Raw genomic sequence first — 23,538 nt, 5'->3', positions numbered from 1 at the left:
GAGAATAACGCTATACACATTAAATTCGAATTCACACCAAGAAGTGACATCATAGCAGCCAATACCATTGTATCACTGAGCACAGCTGACAAATAGTGTCGCGAATTCCCCTTGAAACGAAGCTCTAAATGGTTCAAATGGCTCTGAGCACTATGGGACTTAACATCTATGGTCATCAGTCCCCTAGAACTTAGAACTACTTATACCTAACTAACCTAACGACAGCACACAACACGCAGTCATCACGAGGCAGACAAAATCCCTGACCCCACCGGGAATCGAACCCGGGAACCCGGGCGTGGGAAGCGAGAACGCTAACGCACGACAACGAGCTGCGGACTGAAACGAAGCATACCAACTCTAGCGAACCAGGCAGTGTTTCGCAAATGCTGACTATGTATGGGAATAAGATACACGTTTTAATTAGAAGTATTTCTGGGAATTGTGTCAGGACGCAAATTTCGGCTCCTCTTTGCAACTTCGCCCACTCTGTAGTAAATCATATAGAATATGAATGAAGAATACACCTTCGTTTTCGTTTCTAGTTTTTATTGTTTATGTTTCTCTTTAATTTTTGTACACAATACAATTACAGAACTTCGGATTATAATAACATTCTTCGTTTTTTGTATACTGTGTGGTAACGGTATGAAGTGGTTTTCTGAAGTACCAGTTCGTGGAAGGACAAAATTCAATTGCACATGCGCAGAACACTCCGACTGTAAATTAACTGCATCGCAATTAAACGTTCTGCCTTGAGTCTTCTTCATTATTACCGTAAACGAAACATGGATTCCCTTAAAGTGAATGGGTAAATCAGCTGAGATCATTGATGTATGTGGCATGTGAGAGACCTTTCCAGGTGCTGGATCTGCGAGGATAGTATCTTCAGTAACATTATTTCTGATATTTTTACTCTACAGATACAACTTTTCTGCTATACAGGTTTTCCGTTAAAGCCAACTGCAAGGAAGAAAACAAAGCAGTAAATTACGGTGTAAACCATTTTCGTTTAAAATTATATATATATATATATATATATATATATATATATATATATATATATATATATATACACAAAATATGTATGAGTGAAACAATATGTCTAATGGTTTAAATGCCTTGCCACCATAGCTGGAAAGAAAACAAAACCACACATTTTCATAGCACAGTAAGCCCTACAACACATAATTCCTTCCTCGCTGCCAGCATTAACATAAATCCCGTACACTGTTGTTTAAAAAAATAGATAGCCTATATCTGTCTGAATGTATATTAGTATATTGTGTAAAAATTTGAAGTAAACCGGTAAAGAACCTCTCGAGATTTTTGTTAACAACCCTTCCTCTTTATGACAGTATAGATGCGAATTGTAGATATTACAGTTTTTATCGCAGTAGATACTCCGAACTGTGTGTGATTAAACTCTTTGACAACGTCCTGTTTTGTAACATGTATTTTAAGGACGTGTAATTGTGCTCATTGTGACAAGGACATTTGTTCTATCTTGTGCAGTAAGTAAAGTATAATAAATGTACGGCTTGCAACTATATGATATCAGTCGCAGAGAATCTTTCTACTAATATTTTGGAGTGACATTGTTCAACAGAAATATTTTGCACAAAGATCAAAATGAACTAAAATTAAGGAGCTAAAGTATATACGAACGCTTTAACGATGGGAAAAAGGTCGAAATCTTGCAAATCATGTGTCACACATAGTGTACTGTCTTCGTAAGCTAATTTATAAATGTCGTGCATAAAGTGAAGTCAGTATGCTTGTTCGTGTGGTTTACTTTCAGAGTAGTCGGTACCCTATGTTAAGTCATTGCTCTAGGCATTGGAAACGGCCTTCAGGTAATTATTCTACGATTTTGTATTCTCTAGTAAAATCGATTGCTGACAATTAGCAAATCGTCTTCTGTATAGAAGATAGGCGTAAATGTAGCGTGACTTTTGCCTGAGAAGCTATTTAGAACTAGTCGGTCGCAGGACACATTTTTCTATTATTCACCGTCAATCGTTTTCGAAATATAGTGGAAAACGTTTAATACGAAACTGAGGGGAACGAAATTCGTCTCAAAAGAATTTTGTGTTAAACAATGGAAGCGGGAAAAACTACCTTCAGTGCCATCAAATGTTATTGCAATACAATTATTCCGTTTCCTTCTACAGTTAAATGAAGTGGTTGCACACTTCCCATTGATGGTTGTGTTATAATTATTTTTTTTTGGAAAGGCATGTTATTTTTTTGATAATGTTCTTCAGCGTTATATGTTTAACAAATAATTCGATAACGTACCCCATTTTATTCATTTCGTCATTCGTATGTTCATCCGAATAGCTGCACATATTTTTCATGATGTTCTGCGTTTCTGTAATAGTGTAGACAGGAAATGCATTGTTGATTTCATTGTCAAATTTCTCGTCGTCGTCTAATCAACGCCATTTCGATCTGTAAAATGTCCTCTCCCTTAATCGGTGCCATACACACATCATCGTCGACTGCAGCAAATTCACCTAGCAAGATTATATGACAATCTAATAACGTAGAAACTTTTCCGACTTCTCTGCCGTTGAGCACTGAAAATAAATTTAGAATACGACTATTTGAAAACAGAAAAAAACATAAAAATGTGGAAACAGAAAGGGCTATTGATGTGCAGTTTTCACAGGATGGATTGGCAGTCATGGGTTCGTAATGTTACCAGTCAATAGATTGTAATAGTACTTAGAAAGTGTGTTTCTTGTGGGAACATACTTTTTTTAAATGGAACAATGCCTATTGTCATTAACAAACTAGCAGTACGGTAATTTAAAATGTGTCAATTCTAACGTCCGATTCAACGCGCCGGTTTTGAGCAATGACGTCATACCAAAGCAAAGACCAAAGACGCTACACAGAGGCACTCTTTGAAATCATCTGATCCTATTTGTAAACAAAGAATATGGAAAAAATGGAAATGAAGTCCCATGCTTCTTTACAGAGCGTAGGGGAACGATGCGGGAGACCCGCACCGCCTTACTAGGCAAGGTCCTAATGGAGGTGGTTTACCGTTGCCTTCCTCCGACCGTAATGGGGATGAATGATGATGATGAATACGACACAACAACACCCAGTCATCTCGAGGCAGGAAAAATCCCTGATCCCACCGGGAATCGAACCCGGGACCCAGTGCTCGGGAAGCGAGAAAGCTACCGCGAGACCACGAGGGCGGACAAACAAAGAATATAGCATACGATAAAATTACAATCACAGTTCACATGATTAATTACTTAGCCACAAATTATATCGTAAAGAACTGAAGGTAACGAAAATAAATTAACAACAAAAAATGCGAAGTACAGATATCTGAAATAAGTTATTGTAATGTATGCAAGCGAGGAAAGCGCAGAGAACCTTTAAATCCATTAAAATTTGGCACATGGCGAATTCGTAATGTTGTGAAACGCTTTAATTTTTAGTTATTATTGTTGAATCTAACGGGACTACCGCGGGGAGAAATTAAAATGTTACAAAACAACAGGAAAATGAAATGAAAATTAACAAATATGAAACATAAAAATGACAGTAGCATGAAATATGGAGAAACCGACACAGAAATCCTAAATGAAAAGTCAGTACACGAGAAAAGAAATTTCACAAAAAGTAAGAAATATTGGAATCGGTAAGTAGAACTAAAGTATATAAGTCATTTATAGTTACCGATTCCAGTAGTTGTTATTTTTGTGAAATTTTGTTATTTGTGTTCTGGTTTTAGGAGTTGTATATCGGTTTTTCTCCATTTCATGTGAAACGTCCCCTTAGAAAAATTATACATGACTGTGCTTAAACTGACACACAATATTTTTTTTAGCGCAACGCAATGTGGCTTTCAGTAATCCCTACAAATGAATGGCCCTGTCTAACATTAACCTATACCTTTCATAAATCACTTATCTCACAAAAATCTTCGTTACTCGAACTACTGCAATACAGCGAGCGCCACTACTGCCAGCTAAATGAAAGATTCTAACTACTGAAGGCACTAACTACTAATAGGTATAGTTAGCAAATGAAAGACTTTGATAGAGAACAAACAATGTATTTACCTTAATAGTGTTCAAAAATCATAATATATATATAGCAGTTCATGACCTCCATTCTTACAAATGTACTGTTTCTGATGGACACACGTCCAGATCATGCGCTCTCAAAAATCCGCCATCTCACTTCCCCACATCCACCACTGCTGGCGGCTCACGTCCAACTGCGCAACGCTACGCGCTGTTAACAATCAGCTGCCCAACATTACAATAGCCAACAACAATGCAAACCAGCCACAGACTGCACACAGCACAGCCAGTGATTTTCATACAGAGCGCTACGTGGCGTTACCAATAAAAAACCTATACAGCCTACTTACGCATGCTACTGTTTCAATTACATTATTATTTATTTCATTTTTCCGTTGTATTACATTTCAGTTTCTCTCCGCCAAAAACACAAAAACCTCCACTTTCTTGTGGTGTCCTGTTAGATTCAGTAATTATTATTATAAATTAATACTATTTTATAGTACTACGACTTCACCATGCGCTATGCTGTAATTGAGTTTAAAAGTTATGTGTTTTTTTTTTTACTCGGATAAATTACGATAGTAATTTATTCCACACACTCATGCATTTCTCTTGTGTTCTGTTCGTATTTATTTCCGTTATGTTCAATTCATTTCGGCGCCCGTCCTGTCCGCCTCACCCCCACCCTCACCTACCTTGGCCTCACCATTGACCGTCACCTCACCTGGATCCCTCATCTCCGCTCCATCCAATCCAAAGCCCACAACCGCCTCCGACTCCTCAAACTCCTCTCTGGCCGGACATGGGGGTTGCACCCCTCTACCATCATCCACACCTACAAATCCTTAATCCGTCCCATTCTCTGTTGTGCCAGTCCTGCCTGGATATCTGCCCCCCCCCCCCCCCAAATACTATAAGTCCCTCTAGATCCTTGAGCGTCATGCACTCCACCTCGCCTTCCGTATATGCCTCCCGTCCCCCACGCGGATCCTCTATGATCTCATTCCTTTCCCCCATCTGCTCCTATTCCTCGAACATATCTGCATCCTCTACACTTCCCGCCGTCTTGAATCTCCTCACTCCCTGGTTGCTCCTCTCCTCTCCCATCCCCGCCCCCTGCCACGTCTTCACCGTTGTGTCCCCCCTACCCTCCATTTCTACACCCTACATCTCCTTTCCCAAGGTGGCTTCCATCAACTCCCCCTCCCGGATGCTGCCCTCTCTCCCTCCATTTATCCTTCCTATCAACTCTGATCCTCACCCCCCCTCCTTTCCTCTGTCCTTTCCCTGGGCTCCCTCTTCCTCCCCGCTTCCATCCTGTGTTTTCTCCCTGCCTACCCTCTCCCTATCTCCTTTCTCCCCCCCCCCCCCCCCCCGAGTACTTTTGTACTCCCCACTGCCTTCCCCACTCCCTGGCACGTCTGCTCAGTAACCCCCACCCCTATTATGGATCCTCATCTTCCATTGGCCCCTTTCCCCCCTCCCCCTTCACTTTTCCTCTCTTCCCCCCCCCCCCTTTTTACCGTCATCTGACCAGTTTCCCCCCACCTGCTCTCGGGTGTTGTATGTCATCTTTGTGCCAACCTTTTAGTGCAGTGTTTAAGTGAGTGTTCAGTGTTGTGCGTCTTTCCACAGTGTTGCGAACAGAAATCATGCTGTCGCTGGTTGTGCTTTTTATATCTCTTGCGAACAGAACCCAGACTGTCGCCGTGTTTTTTAATTGTCTGTCTGTTATTTTTCTGCTTCCTGTGTATTTTATTAGCATCATCAACCCTGTGTTTTATGTTTTAAGCCCCAGAATTTTCTGCCATTTTACCTTTAAGTCACCGATTTTATCGCCAACTGTTATTATTTTTTTATTATCTTCATCTTTTTAAAACAAATTCTGTAGGCTGAAGAGCGGCGTAATGAGCTGCTGCCAGCCCGTCCCCCCCTTTAGGGGGAATCGAAACTCAATAAAGAAAAAAAAAATTCATTTCGATATAATTCGTGGCTCAGTAAATAATCGCGTGAATTGTGATTGTTATTTCATCGTATGCTATTATGCTGACAGTATATCGTGGCAGTCGGTCGTGACGTAAACAAACGAGAAATTTCGACTGTCCAGGGGCACAAGAGCGATGAAAGGGGACAAGCCCTGCCTCCCTCTCGCAGGGCTGCCATCCTACGTCCGCGTTCTGTGCTTCCACGAAAGCAGGACTGACATAACGGTCGTAAGAGTCGCTGATCCCTTTTTCTGTGGCGACAGTCGCATTTGAATCCCTTTGTGCAACAAGATTAGTCTCTTATTCATTTCAGAATAAGAAAAACAAGCAAACCACAAGACAAACCAAACTGGAGTACACCAAACATTTGGCAATGGCTAGTGTGCCATTGTTTGTTGGGGTTGGCAGTGGTGGTTCAGACTCAACCTCTACCGGTATCGTACACAACCATGGTTCAAAACACTCCCCATCTAAAACTACCACGATACAGTGTCTTCATAATGCATTCTTTTGTTTACAAATATTGTCCGCTGCTATTAAAGGTTGCCTCTACATAGCATTCTTGCTTCTGGGATGACGTCATTGCTCAAAGCAGACCAGTGGAATCGGACACTGGAATTTATCCAAAATGTCAGTGATGTTTGTTGTAGGATTCTAGTATGTCTTTTACGAGATATTGTATTTTGAAAAGTTTCCTCGCAAATACTTGTATGTGCCATTCAACCTACGTAGTTTCTAGGTAAGATGTTGTTATGTTTGCTTATTTTGTGTCTGCGTAGGTCACGAGTGAACGATGGTATTTACCAATACAGAAAAAGTCGAGATTCCCATGATTTATGGAGAGTGTAGGAAGAATGCAGTTCTTTCTTGTACGGTGTATGCGGCAAGGTAAACGAACAGACACCTTCCGTCTCGAGAATGAGATTTTCACTCTGCAGCGGAGTGTGCGCTGATATGAAACTTGCTGGCAGATTAAAACTCGAGCTCGGGACCTTTGCCTTTCTCGGGCAAGTGCTCTGACATCTGAGCTACCCAAGCACGACTCAAGCCCCCTCCTCACAGCTTTACTTCCGCCCGTACCATCTCGGTAGTTATTTATCAATCTCGTCTACCAGTTGCGTGAAAGTGGTAGTGTGACACTTAGAGGACGTAACGGGAAGGGAGTTAATATTTTTGCTGCTCTTGCAGTTGATCAGCACGTTAGCTCCCGCGCAATCGCACGAGGAATTGGCATGTGAGGCAAGTGTCCTACACATTTTCCATTGGCATAGGATTCACCCTTGTCACATCTTTCTCTATCAAGAGCTGCATGGAAACGATTACGAGAACTGTGTTAGCTTCTGTACACGGACATTAAATCAGGATACCTCAGATGTACCTGTATCATGTATCATGTTTAGTGACGAAGCCACATTTACCAGTGATGCCTAGGTAGACCGCCGAAACATGCACTCTACTGACAATCCCCGTTGGCTTCTTTTAATGGGACGTCAGCGTCCATGGAGTGTGTGCGTGTGGTATGGGATAGTGAACCATCAGCTCTTAGGCCCATTTTTTATAGAAGGAACACTGAATTCTCACAAGTATTGCAGCCTCCTAACAGACCATCTTCCACGGATGCTGGGAGATGTTTCTCTTCAGACTAGGAAGAACCTGTGGTACCAGGTGCAACAGGTGCTGCAGCATGCCTTCACGAATTGTTTCTAAATCGTTGGACTGGTCACAGAGAATCTATGCCTTTGCCCGGCTGTTCCCCGGATTTGACGCCTGTACACGCTTTTCCATGGGGAAAGCTGAAAGCCGCTGTCTACAAGGCCATATCAACTTCATCCGACAATATGCAACGACGTCTTACTGCAGGTTGATCGGGCACTTCCGCTGAAAATCTATCATGTGTGCAGCAGTCGTTACACACGAGAATGGAAGCGTGTATTGTAGCTGCCGGTGGTCATTTTGAACAGAACCTTTGATGGTTAGTTGTCTCGTTACTGGTCAGAATTCACACAACTAGTGTATGCACTTGTGTTGTTTTTTAGTGTGGGCCACCGCAGCTATTGTACAAGGGTCGGTATGAAAACTTTCAAAATATGATATCTTGTTCACGACTCGCACTAGAATCCTGCAACGAACAGCACTGATATTCTGATTTACCTTACTTTTAGTTTGTTAATGTCAATAGGCGTCGTTACATTTAGACAAGTGTATGCTTGCACAAAAAATACACTTGTTTAAGTATTATCGTAGACTGTTGATTGGCTGACAGTACGGGCCTCTGATTAACAATCCATTACGTGAAAATCGCACGTCAATAACACTTCCAGTTTCTGCAATATTTGCGGTGCAAGTTTTAGATTATTCATTCTGATTACGTGGCTCTTATTTTTCCAGTCTGATTTTTATTTTTGCTACCTCATATTTTGTTTCAGTTGCACAAAAACGTTTGTTGTGTGTAATTTGGGCTCAATAGGAAAATGGGACGGCGTCACCTATCCTTCTACATGTTTAACAAGCATAAAAATCATATTTATTTTTAATCTCAAAAATATGTTCCGGAAGTTGCTAATTAAAAAATAACTTTAGTATTTAAAACTCCGTTATTAATACTGATGTGCTAACATTAGTGATGATGCAGGCTATCTTCAGTACATGGGCGAATGGCAGAGTCTCCCAATTAGAGACAAATTAATAATGAAATTGAACGTAAGACATAGCAATAAGAAGAAGGATCCTACCGAACATCCGCAATAAATGGAATCTCAGCAGCGTTACATAAGGTGGAATAGGGCACCAAAGAACCTTAAGCTCTCCCAACTCAGGGGAATGAATAAAAAATTAAAAAAAAAAGGTCATGAGCCTGGATGTGTTGTTGTCAGCATAGTGTGTCAGAAAATGTTCGCAACGGCCCCTCGATGCCGTATAGACGTAATAAGCGGGGGGACATGCTATTGAGTAGCCTGAAGTGTTTAATTACAAAACATAATGATCTTTGACATTTGCCTATGATTGCGGAAGCGGTAGAAACAACTGGTTTTCGGTTATATTGATTTCTTCAACGCCAGTTTAACCTGACTGTTAAAAGCGCTAGAGATAAGCGGTTTCCGAAATAACCGATTTTTCAGATTTTATTCCTGTTATAGACGTAGAAACCGTGCAAAGTTTGAAAAATTTTGACTCTCTCAGATTCAGGGCACATAGAATCAAAACATTAAATTAAACAGACAAATAAAAGAAAAGTTAGTCCATCGACTGTACGATGCTTTTCTCGAAAAGTGATAAGTGACTGAACACTACAAAATATCACCAGTATCCTCCTATTGATTCTAATTTTTCGAAACTCTGCTCAAAAATCTTGTTGTAATTCGGGACCATACTACTGTTTGTGCTTTACGAATAATCAGTGCTAGGGGGTGAGAACTGAGGTTGAAGAACTCTATTATTCGTGTTGAATTGTTCGTGTTCAAGAACTACAAGCATGTCATGTAGACACAGGAAGCAGATCAGCTGCTTTCTATTTTCATTGTATACTATGCATGAATTGTTATTAACTTTTTACTTTATTACTGTTACCATAGTTTCCTTCCTCTTTTATTAATGCGTTGAAACGGTAGACAAATCTTAAATCTTTTACACCAAATGAAGCGCTGCACTACATTGCTATGTCACTTCGAATAAGTATTTCCAGCTTAGTTTTGGTGCCATTCTGCAATAGAACGGATTTCCGACGACGACGGCGAGAAACTGGGGTATAGACCATGGGTCGTTAACCTTTCCTACCTATCGTCCATTTTTGTGTCTCTACTAGCAGTGAAATTTTTTAGCCACCAAGTGCTTCAACAGTAATGGGGATTCGTAAAATTGAGAAGTGACTTTATAAATGTATAAAGCAAGTTACAGTAAGTCAAACCATATAATTATAATTACTTATCAAATACTTGGCTCAAAATTTTTTTAAATCCTGATGAAAATGTTTTTAAAAACGCTACCGCTTACGGCCCGCCATAAAAATAGAGTGCTAGGACCAGGTTCACTACTACTGGTGTAGACCAAGTGGGGGCTATCTTACACACTGCAATGGAAAATTGTACTGAAATGCAGGAGGATCTGCAGCGAATTGACGCATGGTGCAGGGAATGGCAACTGAATCTCAATGTAGACAAGTGTAATGTGCTGCGAATACACAGAAAGAAAGATCCCTTAACATTTAACTACAATATAGCAGGTCAGCAACTGGAAGCAGTTAATTCCATAAATTATCTGGGAGTACGCATTAGGAGTGATTTAAAATGGAATGATCTTATAAAGTTTATCGTCGGTAAAGCAGATGCCAGACTGAGATTCATTGGAAGAATCCTAAGGAAATGCAATCCGAAAACAAAGGAAGTAGGTTACAGTATGCTTGTTCGCCCACTCCTTGAATACTGCTCAGCAGTGTGGGATCCGTACCAGATGGGGTTGATAGAAGAAATAGAGAAGATCCAACGGAGAGCAGCGGGCTTCGTTACAGGATCATTTAGTAATCTCGAAAGCGTTACGGAGATGATAGATAAACTCCAGTGGAAGACTCTGCAGGAGAGACGCTCAGTAGGTCGGTACGGGCTTTTGTTGAAGTTTCGAGAACATACCTTCACCCTCCTACGTATATCTCGCGAAGAGACCATGAGGATAAAATCAGAGAGATTAGAGCCCACACAGAGGCATACCGACAATCCTTCTTTCCACGAACAATACGAGACTGGAATAGAAGGGAGAACCGATAGAGGTATTCAAGGTACCCTCCGCCACACACCGTCAGGTGGCTTGCGGAGTTGGGATGTAGATGTAGATGTAGAGGTGTGCCTTAAGCCACGGCAACTTTGACATTCCTGGCTCAGAACTGCTTTATCATTTCTTAAGCCATGTTTTTGTTGCCCATTTCTGTTAGTATTGTTATTAAAATGGCACTGATCACTTTCCACATTTCATATAACAACGCAACAGTTCGAACCAATGACAATTTTACGAATAAAAATTACTCCTATTTTTTTTAAAAAATGGTTAATTTAAAAACTAAAACTTTGCACTGGTGCTATGGCTAAATGACATTTCGGTTTTTACTCCTTTATTAGCATACCGAAAATATCGATAATTCGTAACCAAAATACCGGAATCACTTTTAACCGGTCGGTTTTTCCCACCCTACGCTGCGTGTGCTGCCACGTCAAGCGTGGGGAGGGGAGGGGGGTGTCGTTTCTCATCGCGAGCTATGCTTACCCGAAAAGGATGACATGTGATTGTTTTGTGGCTGTCGTTCTTGCCGTTCAATAGCTTATTTTCTCACCATCGCTCATCAGTCATCACAGCAGAGCTTCTGATACGCGAGCGCAGCGGCGCGAAAGAGCTAGTTGTTTGTAAGTGTGTGTAACTCATTTCTCTGAGAGATAACAAGGAAAGGACTGTTTGTTCAAAAACGTAATGTAGATACCGAAACAGCTGAGAAAGTGACTTGTTATTGGCACCTAGGGCTTTCTAGAAAACAATTAATCTTTCCTGATAAACACGATCTCCACAGATAATCAAGATTTTCGCTCCGCTAAGGGTTTTGTGTCACTGGCCCGCGTCAACAAGTCGCCATTCGTCGCGTTGTTGCGAGATACTGAGCAAGGGAAGCAACCGCGCCTGTCCTAACTGAACGACACGCTATGAGGATGTCGCATCTCTCTCTGGTCGCAGTTCTGCTGGCTGTTACCAGTCCAGTGCTGTGTCTCGAGTGGTGGAAAACCGCAATAATCTACCAGATATACCCCAAGTCTTTCAAGGATTCTGATGGCGATGGCGTCGGCGACCTTCGTGGTAAGTGCCAGGCTATTTCTTGAACGAATTTACATCTGACTTGGTTACAGACGTTGTTATTAGCCTCAATGACCTCAATGACCGTTATCAGTTGAAAGATTCTTTTCGTGTCTCCAACTAATAATAATGATGAAACTTGTCTCCTGTGTATGACAAAAAACTCAGCGATCAGACTCAGCCTACAGGCTATTGTATTTCTAATATATGGAGTCGTCGTGGTGCAGTGTGGAGAGGCATGGGGTCAACACATCACTTTCCTAATCGTTATTAGCTTTACAGACTTTGGAGCCACTACACCCATTCAAAATTTTCCTTAACTGCCCTCATCTGGCTAAGTGCAGTTCTCCCATCAAGAAAAGATCCTTCGTAGTATTGGGAAATGAAGCCGGGACCACTACAGAACAGTCACAGAGCTGACCGCTCAGCTACAAATGTGTGTCCTACAAAAACGCAAATAAATTTCGTCATTGGATCAGTTTCGGTCAATACTTACCCAACAAGCGTTTTTCGTTTCATCCAAGAAAAATATCTTCAGTGGCCTGGAAACAGCGCTTCGCTATTTTGCTTGTTTAGTACCTACGAGGGCGTGTTGAAAAGTAATTCCTCCGAGTTTTTTGTATGAAAACTCTTAAATCTTTTTAAATGAAACAAACGTCATTAACTTTCTACATCTACATTCTTCATGTCTACGTATTTGCAGCCCTCTGCCTGCAGAGGGCTCCGAATTGTAGCATAAATATGGCAGTGTGTAACTTAACTATGTCGCTGCGTGAGAAACAGCGCGCTGTAATCGAGTTTCGAATTCGAAAACTTCGTCCCCACACGGAGCACCCTCTCCACCACCATACAATGCTAGACCACACACGAGCACTGAGACTTCTGAAACAATCCACCATCTTGGGTTTACTGTCATCGATCATCCTCCATACAGTTCCGACATGGCCACATCCGATTTTCATCTGTTTCCAAAAATTAAAGAACGCTTTCGAGGACTTCATTTTCGTAGTGATGAAGCGGTACTAGCAGAGGTGACATCATGGCTCTGTCAAGAAAGTCGAACATTCTACGGTGACGGTGTCAACAACCTGGTCTCTAATTGGGAGATCTTGAAGCTTAAAAAGCTTTAAGAGTTTTCACACAAAAAAGTGGGAGGCATTAGTTTTCAGCACTCTCTCGTAAAATAGTAAGTTTTCTTTGTCACTGAAACTCGTGTCCTTTATTTCCAAGTGTCCGTATTATATCACAATTGGACATCTAATACGCTTCGATCCACTGTCTGCTTAAAAACGGTTTCCTAGTCGTGCATGTCTGACACTGATATTATTGTCCACTACTCATTTTCAGCAGTATAAATTTACGGAGCTAATGTAACTTAGTTTGTACGAACCAGTTATTTTACTCGACTAGTTTTCGTGAGTTCGTGTTATTTTTTTTTCAGTTGTTTTGTCGCTAGTTCAACATACCTATTAACTGCGATGTTGGCACTCGACCATGGTCTAATGTACAGGCTTGACTGTTGAACGCTACTGACTACTTTTAAAAGTAGTGGCAGCACGGTTATATTTCATATTAGACGTTGCTGACACACGTGCACTCCATTACATGCCTTCAGTATAATCGGCACGCATGTCGGTCATCTTCCCCCTCCAACACGATCAGCGCACCTGTCACGGTGGATGTCTTGGAAGCGCCGCCCTGTGGCACAGATGATGTGTTCTCTTGTATTGCAGCACGTGCCATGAAGAGTTTCCGTAATTTTAGAAAACAGGTCGAAATCTCACGTATTCCTATCTGGTGAATACGGTGTATGTTCCAGTATCTCCCACGTAGGCAGGAGCTCCTGTACCGGGTTCACCGTGTGACTTCGTGTATTCCCATGAAGGATGACGGGACGGAGTGTCTGAAGGAAACACTGTTGTGCGCTCCAACTCAGTGCCACTTCAATATTGAGCCATGCACACTGTTCGCGTTTCCTAAGCATATTGTTAGCACGCTCGAACTGGTCTTCCGCACTTCCAGAAAATATACAGACCAGCTGACTTGAACACAGTTGCCGCCGCTGACTGCACTACATCAACTGACCTGCTACAGCAGGAATGCATCACCCCGGTTCCCAGAACTCCTGAAGATACACGTTGACTGTGGATATTTTATCACAGACACATTCCCTTTGACTGTTCAGAAATGTCACTAAACCCGCCAAAAGATGTAAACAACCATGCATGACCAGCGCCTATTAGAATGAGGGGGTCCGACAGCCGATCTGTTCCAGTCATTCCACCAGGAAGGAGATACAGGGCCCGTTTTGTCTGTAGTTCAACCTTGCTTGCACGTCAATATCGCGGTCCGATCTCTTCCGCATTGTTACTTTGTGCCAGGAAGGGCTCTCAACAAGGGTAGAGTCCAGGCGTCTCGGAGTGAACCATACGATGTTGTTCTGACATGGAGGAGATACAGAGAGACAGGAGCTGTCGATGACAGGTCTCCCTATGACCGTCCAATAGCTACTGCTGCAGTGGATGACCGCTACCTACGGATTATGGCTCGGTGGAACCCTGACAGCTATGCGACATGTTGAATAATGGTTTTCGTGCAGCCACAGGACGTCGTGTTAATACTCAAATTGGGCGCAGTAGGCTGCATGATGAGCAGCTTCGCTCTCGACGTCCATGGCGAGATCCATCTATCCAAACATGACACCATGCAGCGTGGTACAGATGGGCCCAACAACATGCCGAATGGACCGCTCAGAATTGGCATCACGTTCTCTTCACCGATGAGTATAAAATATGGCTTCATCCAGACAATCATCGGAGACGTGTCTGGAGGCAACCCGGTCAGGCTGAACGCCTTAGACACACTGTCCAGCGAGTTCAGCAAGGTGGAGGTTCCCTGCTGTTTTAGGGTGGCATTATGTAGGGCCGACGTATGCCGCTGGTTGTCATGGAAGGCGTCGTAACGGCTGTACGATGATTGAATGCCACCCTCAGAACGATACTGCAACCATATCGGCAGCATATTGGCGAGGCATTCGTCTTCATGGACGACAATTCACGCCCTCACCATGCACATCTTCTGAATGACTTCATTCAGGGTAACGACATCGCTCGACTAGAGAGGCCAGCATGTTCTCCAGACATGAACCCTATCGAACATGCCTGGGATATATTGAAAAGCCCGCATCTCGTGGTCGTGCGGTAGCGTTCTCGCTTCCCACACCCGGGTTCCCGGGTTCGATTCCCGGCGGGGTCAGGGATTTTCTCTGCCTCGTGATGGCTGGGTGTTGTGTGCTGTCCTTAGATTAGTTAGGTTTAAGTAGTTCTAAGTTCTAGGGGACTGATGACCGTAGCAGTTAAGTCCCATAGTGCTCAGAGCCATTCATTCTATATTGAAAAGGGCTGTTTATGGACGACGTGACCCACCAACCACTGTGATGAATCTACGCCGAATCGTCGTTGAGGAGTGGGACAGTCTGGACCAACAGTGCCTTGATGAACTTGTGGATAGTATGGCACGACGAATGCAGCCTTGCATGAATCCAAGAGGACGTGCTGCTGGGTATTAGACGTACCGGTGTGTAGAGCAATATGGACCACCACCTCTGAAGGTCTCCCTGTGTGGTGGTACAACATGCAATGTGTGGTTTTCACGAGCAATAAAAATGGCAGACATGGTGTCTATGCTGATCTCTATTCCAATTTTCTGTACAGGTTCCGGAACTCGCGGAACCGAGGTGATGCCAAACTTTTTTTTGATGAGTGTGTATATGCAGGGTGGTCCATTGGTAGTGACCAGGCCAAATATCTCACGAAATAAGCACCAAACGAAAAAACTACAAAGAACGAAACTTATCTAGCTTGAAGGGGGAAACCAGATGGCGCTATGGTTGACCCACTAGATTGCGCTGCCATAGGTCAAACGGATATCAACCGTTTATTTAAATAGGAGCCCCCATTTTTATTACATATTCGTGTAGTACGTAAAGAAATACGAATGTTTTAGTTGGACCACTTTTTTCGCTTTGTGATAGATGGCGCTGTAATAGTCACAAACGTATAAGTACGTGGTGTCACGTAACATTCCGCCAGTGCGGACGGTATTTGCTTCGTGATACATTACCCGTGTTAAAATGTACCGTTTACCAATTGCGGAAAAGGTCGATGTCGTGTTGATATATGGCTATTGTGATCAAAATGCCCAACGGGCGTGTGCTATGTATGCTGCTCGGTATCCTGGACGACATCATCCAAGTGTCCGGACCGTTCGCCGGATAGTTACGTTATTTAAGGAAACAGGAAGTGCTCAGCCACATGTGAAACGTCAACCATGACCTGCAACAAATGATGATGACCAAGTAGGTGTTTTAGCTGCTGTCGCGGCTAATCCGCACATCAGTAGCAGACAAATTGCGCGAGAATTGGGAATCTCAAAAACGTCGGTGTTGAGAATGCTACATCAACATCGATTGCACCCGTACCATATTTCTATGCAACAGGATTTGCACGGCGACGAATTTGAACAGTTCTGCCACTGGGCTCAAGAGAAATTACAGGAAGATTACAGATTTTTAGCACGCGTTCTATTTAGCGACGAAGCGTCATTCACCAAAGCGGTAACGTAAACCGGCATAATATGCACTATTGGGCAACGGAAAATCCACGATGGCTCCAACAAGTGGAACATCAGCGACCTTGGCGGGTTAATGTATGGTGCGGCATTATGGGAGGAAGGATAATTGGTCCCCATTTTATCGATGGCAATCTAAATGGTGCAATGTATGCTGATTTCCTACGTAATGTTCTACGGATGTTACTACAAGATGTTTCACTGCATGACAGAATGGCGATGTACTTCCAACATGATGGATATCCGGCACGTAGCTCGCGTGCGGTTGAAGCGGTATTGAATAGCATATTTCATGACAGGTGGATTGGTCGTCGAAGCACCATACCATGGCCCGCACGTTCACCGGATCTGACATCCCCGGATTTCTATGCGGAAAGTTGAAGGATATTTGCTATCGTGATCCACCGACAAGGCCTGCCAACATGGGTCAGCGCATTGTCAATGCATGTGCGAACATTACGGAAGGCGAACTACTCGCTGTTGAGAGGAATGTCGTTACACGTATTGCCAAATGCATTGCGGTTGACGGACATCAGTTTGAGCATTTATTGCATTGATGTGGTATTTACAGGTAATCACGCTGTAACAGCATGCGTTCTCAGAAATGATAAGTTCACAAAGGTGCATGTATCACATTGGAACAACCGAAATAAAAGATTCAAACGTACCTACGTTCTGTATTTTAATTATAAAACCTAAATTTTACCAACTGTTCGTCTAAAATTGTGAGCCATATGTTTGTGACTATTACAGCGCCATCTATCACAAAGCGAAAAACGTGGTCCAACTAAAACATTCATATTTTTTTACGTACTACACGAATATGTAATAAAAATGGGGGCTCCTATTTAAAAAACGGTTGATACCCGTTTGACCTATGGCAGCGCAACATAGAGGGCCAACCATAGCACCATGTGGTTCAAGCTAGACAAATTTCGTTCTTTGTAGTTTTTTCGTTTGACGCTTATTTCGTGAGATATTTGGCCCGGTCACGATGAATGGACCACCCTGTATATGTGTGTGTGTGTATTTAAGGACGTCAATTACTGTTATATAAATAAACCCGGCCCTTAACACACATACACGCAGATATGTACACATGAGCACGAGCGAGCGCATGTACTGACACACACACACACACACACACACACACACACACACAATGTGGCTTCAACTCTTAAAAAGTTGCTGTAAGGCACATTTACCCGACGAAAACAGTAATTATGGCTAAACACGCCAAACGATTCAAAACACAGCGGTTAAGCGTCATTATTCACAAGCTCAGATATATTTCAGTAGAAGCGCGAGCTAACACATTCCTTTCCGGATTACGAAGAAAATGTAGAATGCTGACAAGATATATCTTCACTATGTTCTGATATTTTAACTTTCAGTATCAGAACTAAAAAAATAAATATTTCCGTATGAAACTACTTTTTCATATCAAAAACGGAGAAATTTACAATCGGTGTCTGTATTGTTTGCAGGTATAATCGAGAAACTGGACTACCTGAGAGATCTTGGAGTGTCAGCGATATGGATGTCTCCTATCTTCAGGTCGCCGATGGCTGACAATGGTTACGACATTTCAGATTTCAGGGACATCGATCCTACTTTTGGGACCATGGCTGACTTCGACGAACTTCTGGCAACAGCACACAACAAAAGTACGTTTCGTTCTTATTATAGCGAGAGCATTTTATTCTGATGTTGACTTACCAGCAGAAAGAAAGAGTACCATCATTATCTTCTGACAGTACTACCGTTTTTTTCGTGCCTTGTGTTTTTACCCCAATATGTTTGAGCCCACGTTTTTTCTTCTTTGTTATCTAAAGAAGTTATTCACGTTGACATTTAGGGTCGGTGTGAAGGGCTGTTATGATGACAACATCCACGTTTTCGTCCAGGTATTTTCGTAGGATTTTTCTCCTAGCTGCTATTTATACTTTGCGAACCTAATCTAATGATATCCAATAAACAAGTTCCTTTGTCCATCTAACATCCATTTTTGAACTTCGTCTTCCTTCAGGAAAGAGGATCAGACATCGATTGTCACAGGTTTAAAAAACTCTCTTCAACAAAAGAGCTCGACTAGTATCACATAGTGTTATGGAAATGAGGTAGAAGTTTCTGAAACTGTACAACATTTATGGAAATTTGAACTGGGCTACCAGAAGTGCGCAGGCATTTGAAATATAATAGTACCGCAGAATGTTAAAAATTAAGTGCACAAGTGAAAAGCACGACATGAAGAAGTGCTGGATAGAATGAGCCAGAAAAAAAAAATCGTTGGAAGACTGTCCGGAGCAGATAACTGGACTGTGGAACATCTGCTACCGCTAATATTTTTATTCCAGGTGTTCTGTCAAGTTCTTATTTCCATTTTATGCACAACTTGCTGCAGTGCCCGGCGTTGCCTAGGATGTTTATTATCTGCCACATAAACTGATTGGTCCTGTTCCTTATTGATACTCATAACGAATGCAATCCACATGGGAAACTGCAGTTGCTTTAAATAGCAGGCCATATTTGAATCAACGAAATGCGACGAATGAGTACGTCTTCTCTCGTGGCATTCACAAAAAAATCCGGTTATAGGCTTCCGGTCTAACATTTGCAAATATACATCAATTACTAACCGAGACTTTACTAATAACAATTACATCACAGATTATGCTTTGATTCCTTTTTAAACTACAAATTAAAGTAATATATCTGTGACGCATTATATAGCAAAAATGTAATTGTAAAACACATACTTTCATCATTTCAATACACTTAATTTTCTGCGAGAAATATTTTGACTCTAAAATGTGTGCATATGTTTAATGAATAAATATTTCGCATATTTATTAATATTTTGTACAACGTAAATACATATTTACAATCAGCAGAGGAGAAAAAACACTTAATTACCTGAAAAAAACACGCCGATTTAGCAGTTCCTACATTACCAGCTGCGAAACTTACCTTGCTCGGAAACAATGAAAATGTATTTACTGTCTGCAAAGGTATAATTTTACCAAGTTCGAATAGAGCTGTAACATAAAACTTATCGGAAAACTTGATGGTATACAGAGTTCTTCGTTTGTCCGTCTGAAGTGTAAACAAACAAACTATCCGGAGTGCCGACTCTTGAACAAGTCACATATAATTCGCCTTGTTTGAAGTAAATCGGTTAATAACATTGAAATAAATCGGCCAAGTACTTTTCGAGATGTTTGGCAACAACGTTTCTCTTTTACATTTGAAAAAACATAGCATGTGTGCACCCAAATGTTCATTATGGAATCGTGTACAAATTTGAAGTAAATCGGCCAAGAACAGTTTTGGTAACATCCTTCCCTTTTAATATTACATACACAAGTGTTTCAAGTCAGATTACGGAATCTTATGTAGACGACGATCTTCCTCTGCCTTGAAGGTAATGTTTACAAAATTTCCTTACGGTCGGAATAAAACTGTAGATTTGTTTGAATTACAAACAAGTGAAAATTCTTCTGTAGATATTTCGAAGATCGGCCCAGCCATATTCTTCAGGTGCTACGAGTTTCACTGTTGTGTCTACTCGCTGCCTGGGCTCCAACCAAACTGTGGAGTACGCATAACAACAAACTCGAAGAACCTGAAGATGATAGCTGGGTCTATCGCCGAAATATTGTTGCATAAAATGAAAACACCTCGGCAGAAAACTCGGGAGCACAATATTAACCAATCGCTCTGAGAAAACCTAAGAGATTACATCTACTAAGGCGTCCAGGACTGCGTCCGGATGTCGTTGGAGCGCTGGAACGAGTAGCAGACAGGAGAATAGAAGACCACAGAAAGGCTAGACGAGGGTGGTTTGGTAAGTCTGGTAAATTTTTATGAAACAATGGAACAGTTCTGTTGCTCCTTTATGGTTGGTAGGCTTCATTACTGCAAGATTGTATGCATAATTTCAACAATACAGTGTGCAATTCATGGTTGACAGTCGCATGATTTTGTCAGTGTGACGACTGCGATTGAAAATATACAAAACCGAGTCTCGTGCTGTGACTACACATTTTCATATGAAGGGCAGGACTGCCACACAGATCTAAACAGAATAGGATGAAGTTGACACGGACCTGCACCATCATTGAAGATCATTAACCTTCTGATTAACGAATTTAAACATAGTCGGACAAGCACCGGAGGCAAAGCACGCTCCGGTCATCCAGCTGAGGTCACCGCAAAGGAAACCACTGTCAAAATCTGAGGCTGTAGGCATCTTGACCGAGTATGTGCATAATATCCTACTCGGAGAATTGGCTGCGAAGAAGCTGTGTGCGGGGTGGGTGCTGCTATTGCTTACACTTAAACTTTTAGCAGTGATTTATGACTTTTGATGAAACCTGGATCCATCTCTGCACCCCAGAGTTAAGACGTCAGGTAAAACAATGGACAAAGGCTGGTGAAAGTGCGTTGGTACTGTGGTTTCCACTGTTTTTTCTGGGAATCCCAAGGAATAATCCTCAAAGGTTGCTTGGAAAAAGGAGAACCACAACTGGACTCCATTATGCTTAACTGTTGAACAGTTAGAAACTTTCATTGTCTGAAAAGAGACCAAGGCTGGTACGTAAAAAAGTGCTCTTTCACTAGAATAATGCACTATCCCAAACATAGCGATAACAATGACGGAAGTACATCAACTGGAATCTGAATTGGTTCCTCAACCACCCTATTCACCAGACGTAGCCCAAAGTGACTTCTTCTTATTCCATAACTTGAAATTTTGGCTTGCTGGGAGGAAGTTTTCATCAAATGAGAAAGTGATAGTTGCAGTCACCGAGTATTTTGCATAGTCTGACAGAACCCATTTTTCTGATGGGATGAAGAAGCTAGAGTATCCTTGGGCCAAGTGTATATCCTTCATAGGAGACTACGTCGAGAAGTAAGGTGATTTACTTACGAAACAAACATTTTTTTCTTTCTTTTTGACTAGACTTATCAAACTACTCTCGTATTACGCAAAACAGGTTTGATGATTTTGGGTTAGCAGTCTCTAGAGATGAAACTGTTAATATACGACGGGTAAAAGATGGACAGCGTAAAGCCAGACGATAGATGGCTGACTTAAAATCATGTTATCGCACGCACTGTGCGAGGCCTTATGAGGATTAGCGACCCTGTGCTGCAATCAGTGTACAAAACCAGTACCCGCTCATGTTATAGGCGACCCTTTTTCTGTGATAGGTGAAACATGGACTGAGGGAAAACCGGAACAGAAGAGAATCGAAGCATTTGAGTGGTGCTACAGAAGAATATTGAAAATTAGGTGGACTGATAAGGTAAGGAATGAGGAGGTTCTGCGCAGAATCGGAGAGGAAAGGAATATGTGGAAAACACTGACAAGGAGAAGGGACGGGATGATAGTACATCTGTTAAGTCATCAGCGAATGACAGAATGAGATTTTCACTCTGCAGCTGAGTGTGCGCTGATATGAAACTTCCTGGAAGATTAAAACTGTGTTCTGGACCGAGACTCGAACTCGGGACTTTTGCCTTTCGCGGGCAAGTGCTCTACCATCTGAGCTACCCAAGCACGACTCACGCCCCGTCCTCACAGATTTACTTCTGCCAGTACCTCGTCTCCTACCTTCCTAACTTTACAGAAGCTTCTGCGAAGTTTGGATGGTAGGAGACGAGGTACTGGCAGAAGTAAAGCTGTGAGGACGGAGCGTGAGTCCTGCTCGGGTAGCTCAGATGATAGAGCACTTGCCCGCGAAAGCCAAAGGTCCCGAGTTCGAGTCTCGGTCCGGCACACAGTTTTAATCTGCCAGGAAGTTTCATCAGGGAATGATTTCAATGGTACTAGAGAAAGCTGTAGAGGGCAAAAACTGTAGAGGAAGACAGAGATTGGAATATATACAGCATATCATTCAGGATGTAGGTCTCAAGTGCTACTCTGAGATGAAAAGGTTGGCACAGGAGAGGAATTCGTGGCGGGCCACATAAAACCATACAGAAGACTAACGACTTAAAAAAAGTTGTCTTCCTCATCCCAATGGCGTCGTAATAAAAAAAGTGTAGATCTGAGTGGTATCTGTTCTGTCGGACATGTTCGACAGAACAGAAAACAGTGGTTATGACGCAGTTGATGTATAGATTTATATGAAGTAGAGGATGAGGAAAGAAAGGGAATGGATTAGGTGGGAAATCGTAACTTCCAGCCGCACAGGGCACTGTGGCAATGCAGTGGCGAAAGTTGAAAATTTGTTCCGGTCCGGCACAAATTTTCATCATTCACCTTTGCGTTACCGCAATGCCCTGAGCGGCTGGAAGTCACCGTTTCCCACCAATACCTTCCCTTTCTTTCCTAATGCTCTGTTTCATATAAATGTAATTTATAACACACAAGAAAAATGGTTGGGATTGAAAAATGAAATTTCTGTTTTATAGAAACCATATTGTTCATCAGAAGAGGAAAAAGAGAATCTGGCCAAAACCTGCCTAGAAGGAGGTAGAAAATTTATCACGCAAACTAATCTAAAGGAATAATGATTGTGAATTAAGCTCGGATTCATTATAGATGTGGCAAATTTCTTTCTTTGCATCGTCAGCTATGACCATTGTTTGATTTCTACCCGCAAACAGTACTCGTTATCCACCGAGAAAGAACAACGAAAATAGGGAGCAGCATACTGTACAAATGTACAGCGCACGGAAAAATTACCGTTTAAAAACCGATTAGGTGGAGGGGAATTTCGGGCAGCCTTATCTACGAACGCCTCCACAGATAACGTGAACAGCACTTGGGAAGAATGTTTTTTCCGTTTACAGTGGCGTTATGTAACCACGTCTTGATTAATGTGTCCGTCAGTCGCTCTTGAAAAATCTATTGTTTGAATTTATTTCTTTTTTCCCTAACCTAACTAATAACATAATCAAGTACAGAGTCCATTGACTGTAGTGCGTAAAAATAAGATATAATGATAGCGTTGTCAGCAAAATATTGAAGTGTTTTTTTATCACCAATTACTCCTTGTGGCTCAATGAAGGCCTCAGTGGTGCAATAA

At 42.0% G+C, this 23,538-nt stretch overlaps 1 protein-coding gene across 1 annotated transcript in view; it reads left to right on the top strand.

The window, feature by feature from the left end:
• LOC126165291 (uncharacterized) overlaps window positions 1-23,538 on the top strand; it is a 380,023-nt gene that overhangs the window by 145,360 nt on the left and 211,125 nt on the right. The window contains exons 12-13 of the mRNA XM_049920310.1: window positions 11,685-11,872; window positions 17,986-18,165. Coding sequence (XP_049776267.1) covers window positions 11,685-11,872; window positions 17,986-18,165 — 368 coding nt within the window. The remainder of the gene's footprint in view (window positions 1-11,684; window positions 11,873-17,985; window positions 18,166-23,538) is intronic.

This window comes from Schistocerca cancellata, chromosome 1, assembly GCF_023864275.1.
Source record: "Schistocerca cancellata isolate TAMUIC-IGC-003103 chromosome 1, iqSchCanc2.1, whole genome shotgun sequence".
NCBI classification, from domain to species: Eukaryota; Metazoa; Arthropoda; class Insecta; order Orthoptera; family Acrididae; genus Schistocerca; species Schistocerca cancellata.
This window is presented reverse-complemented; position numbering and strand designations above follow the sequence as displayed.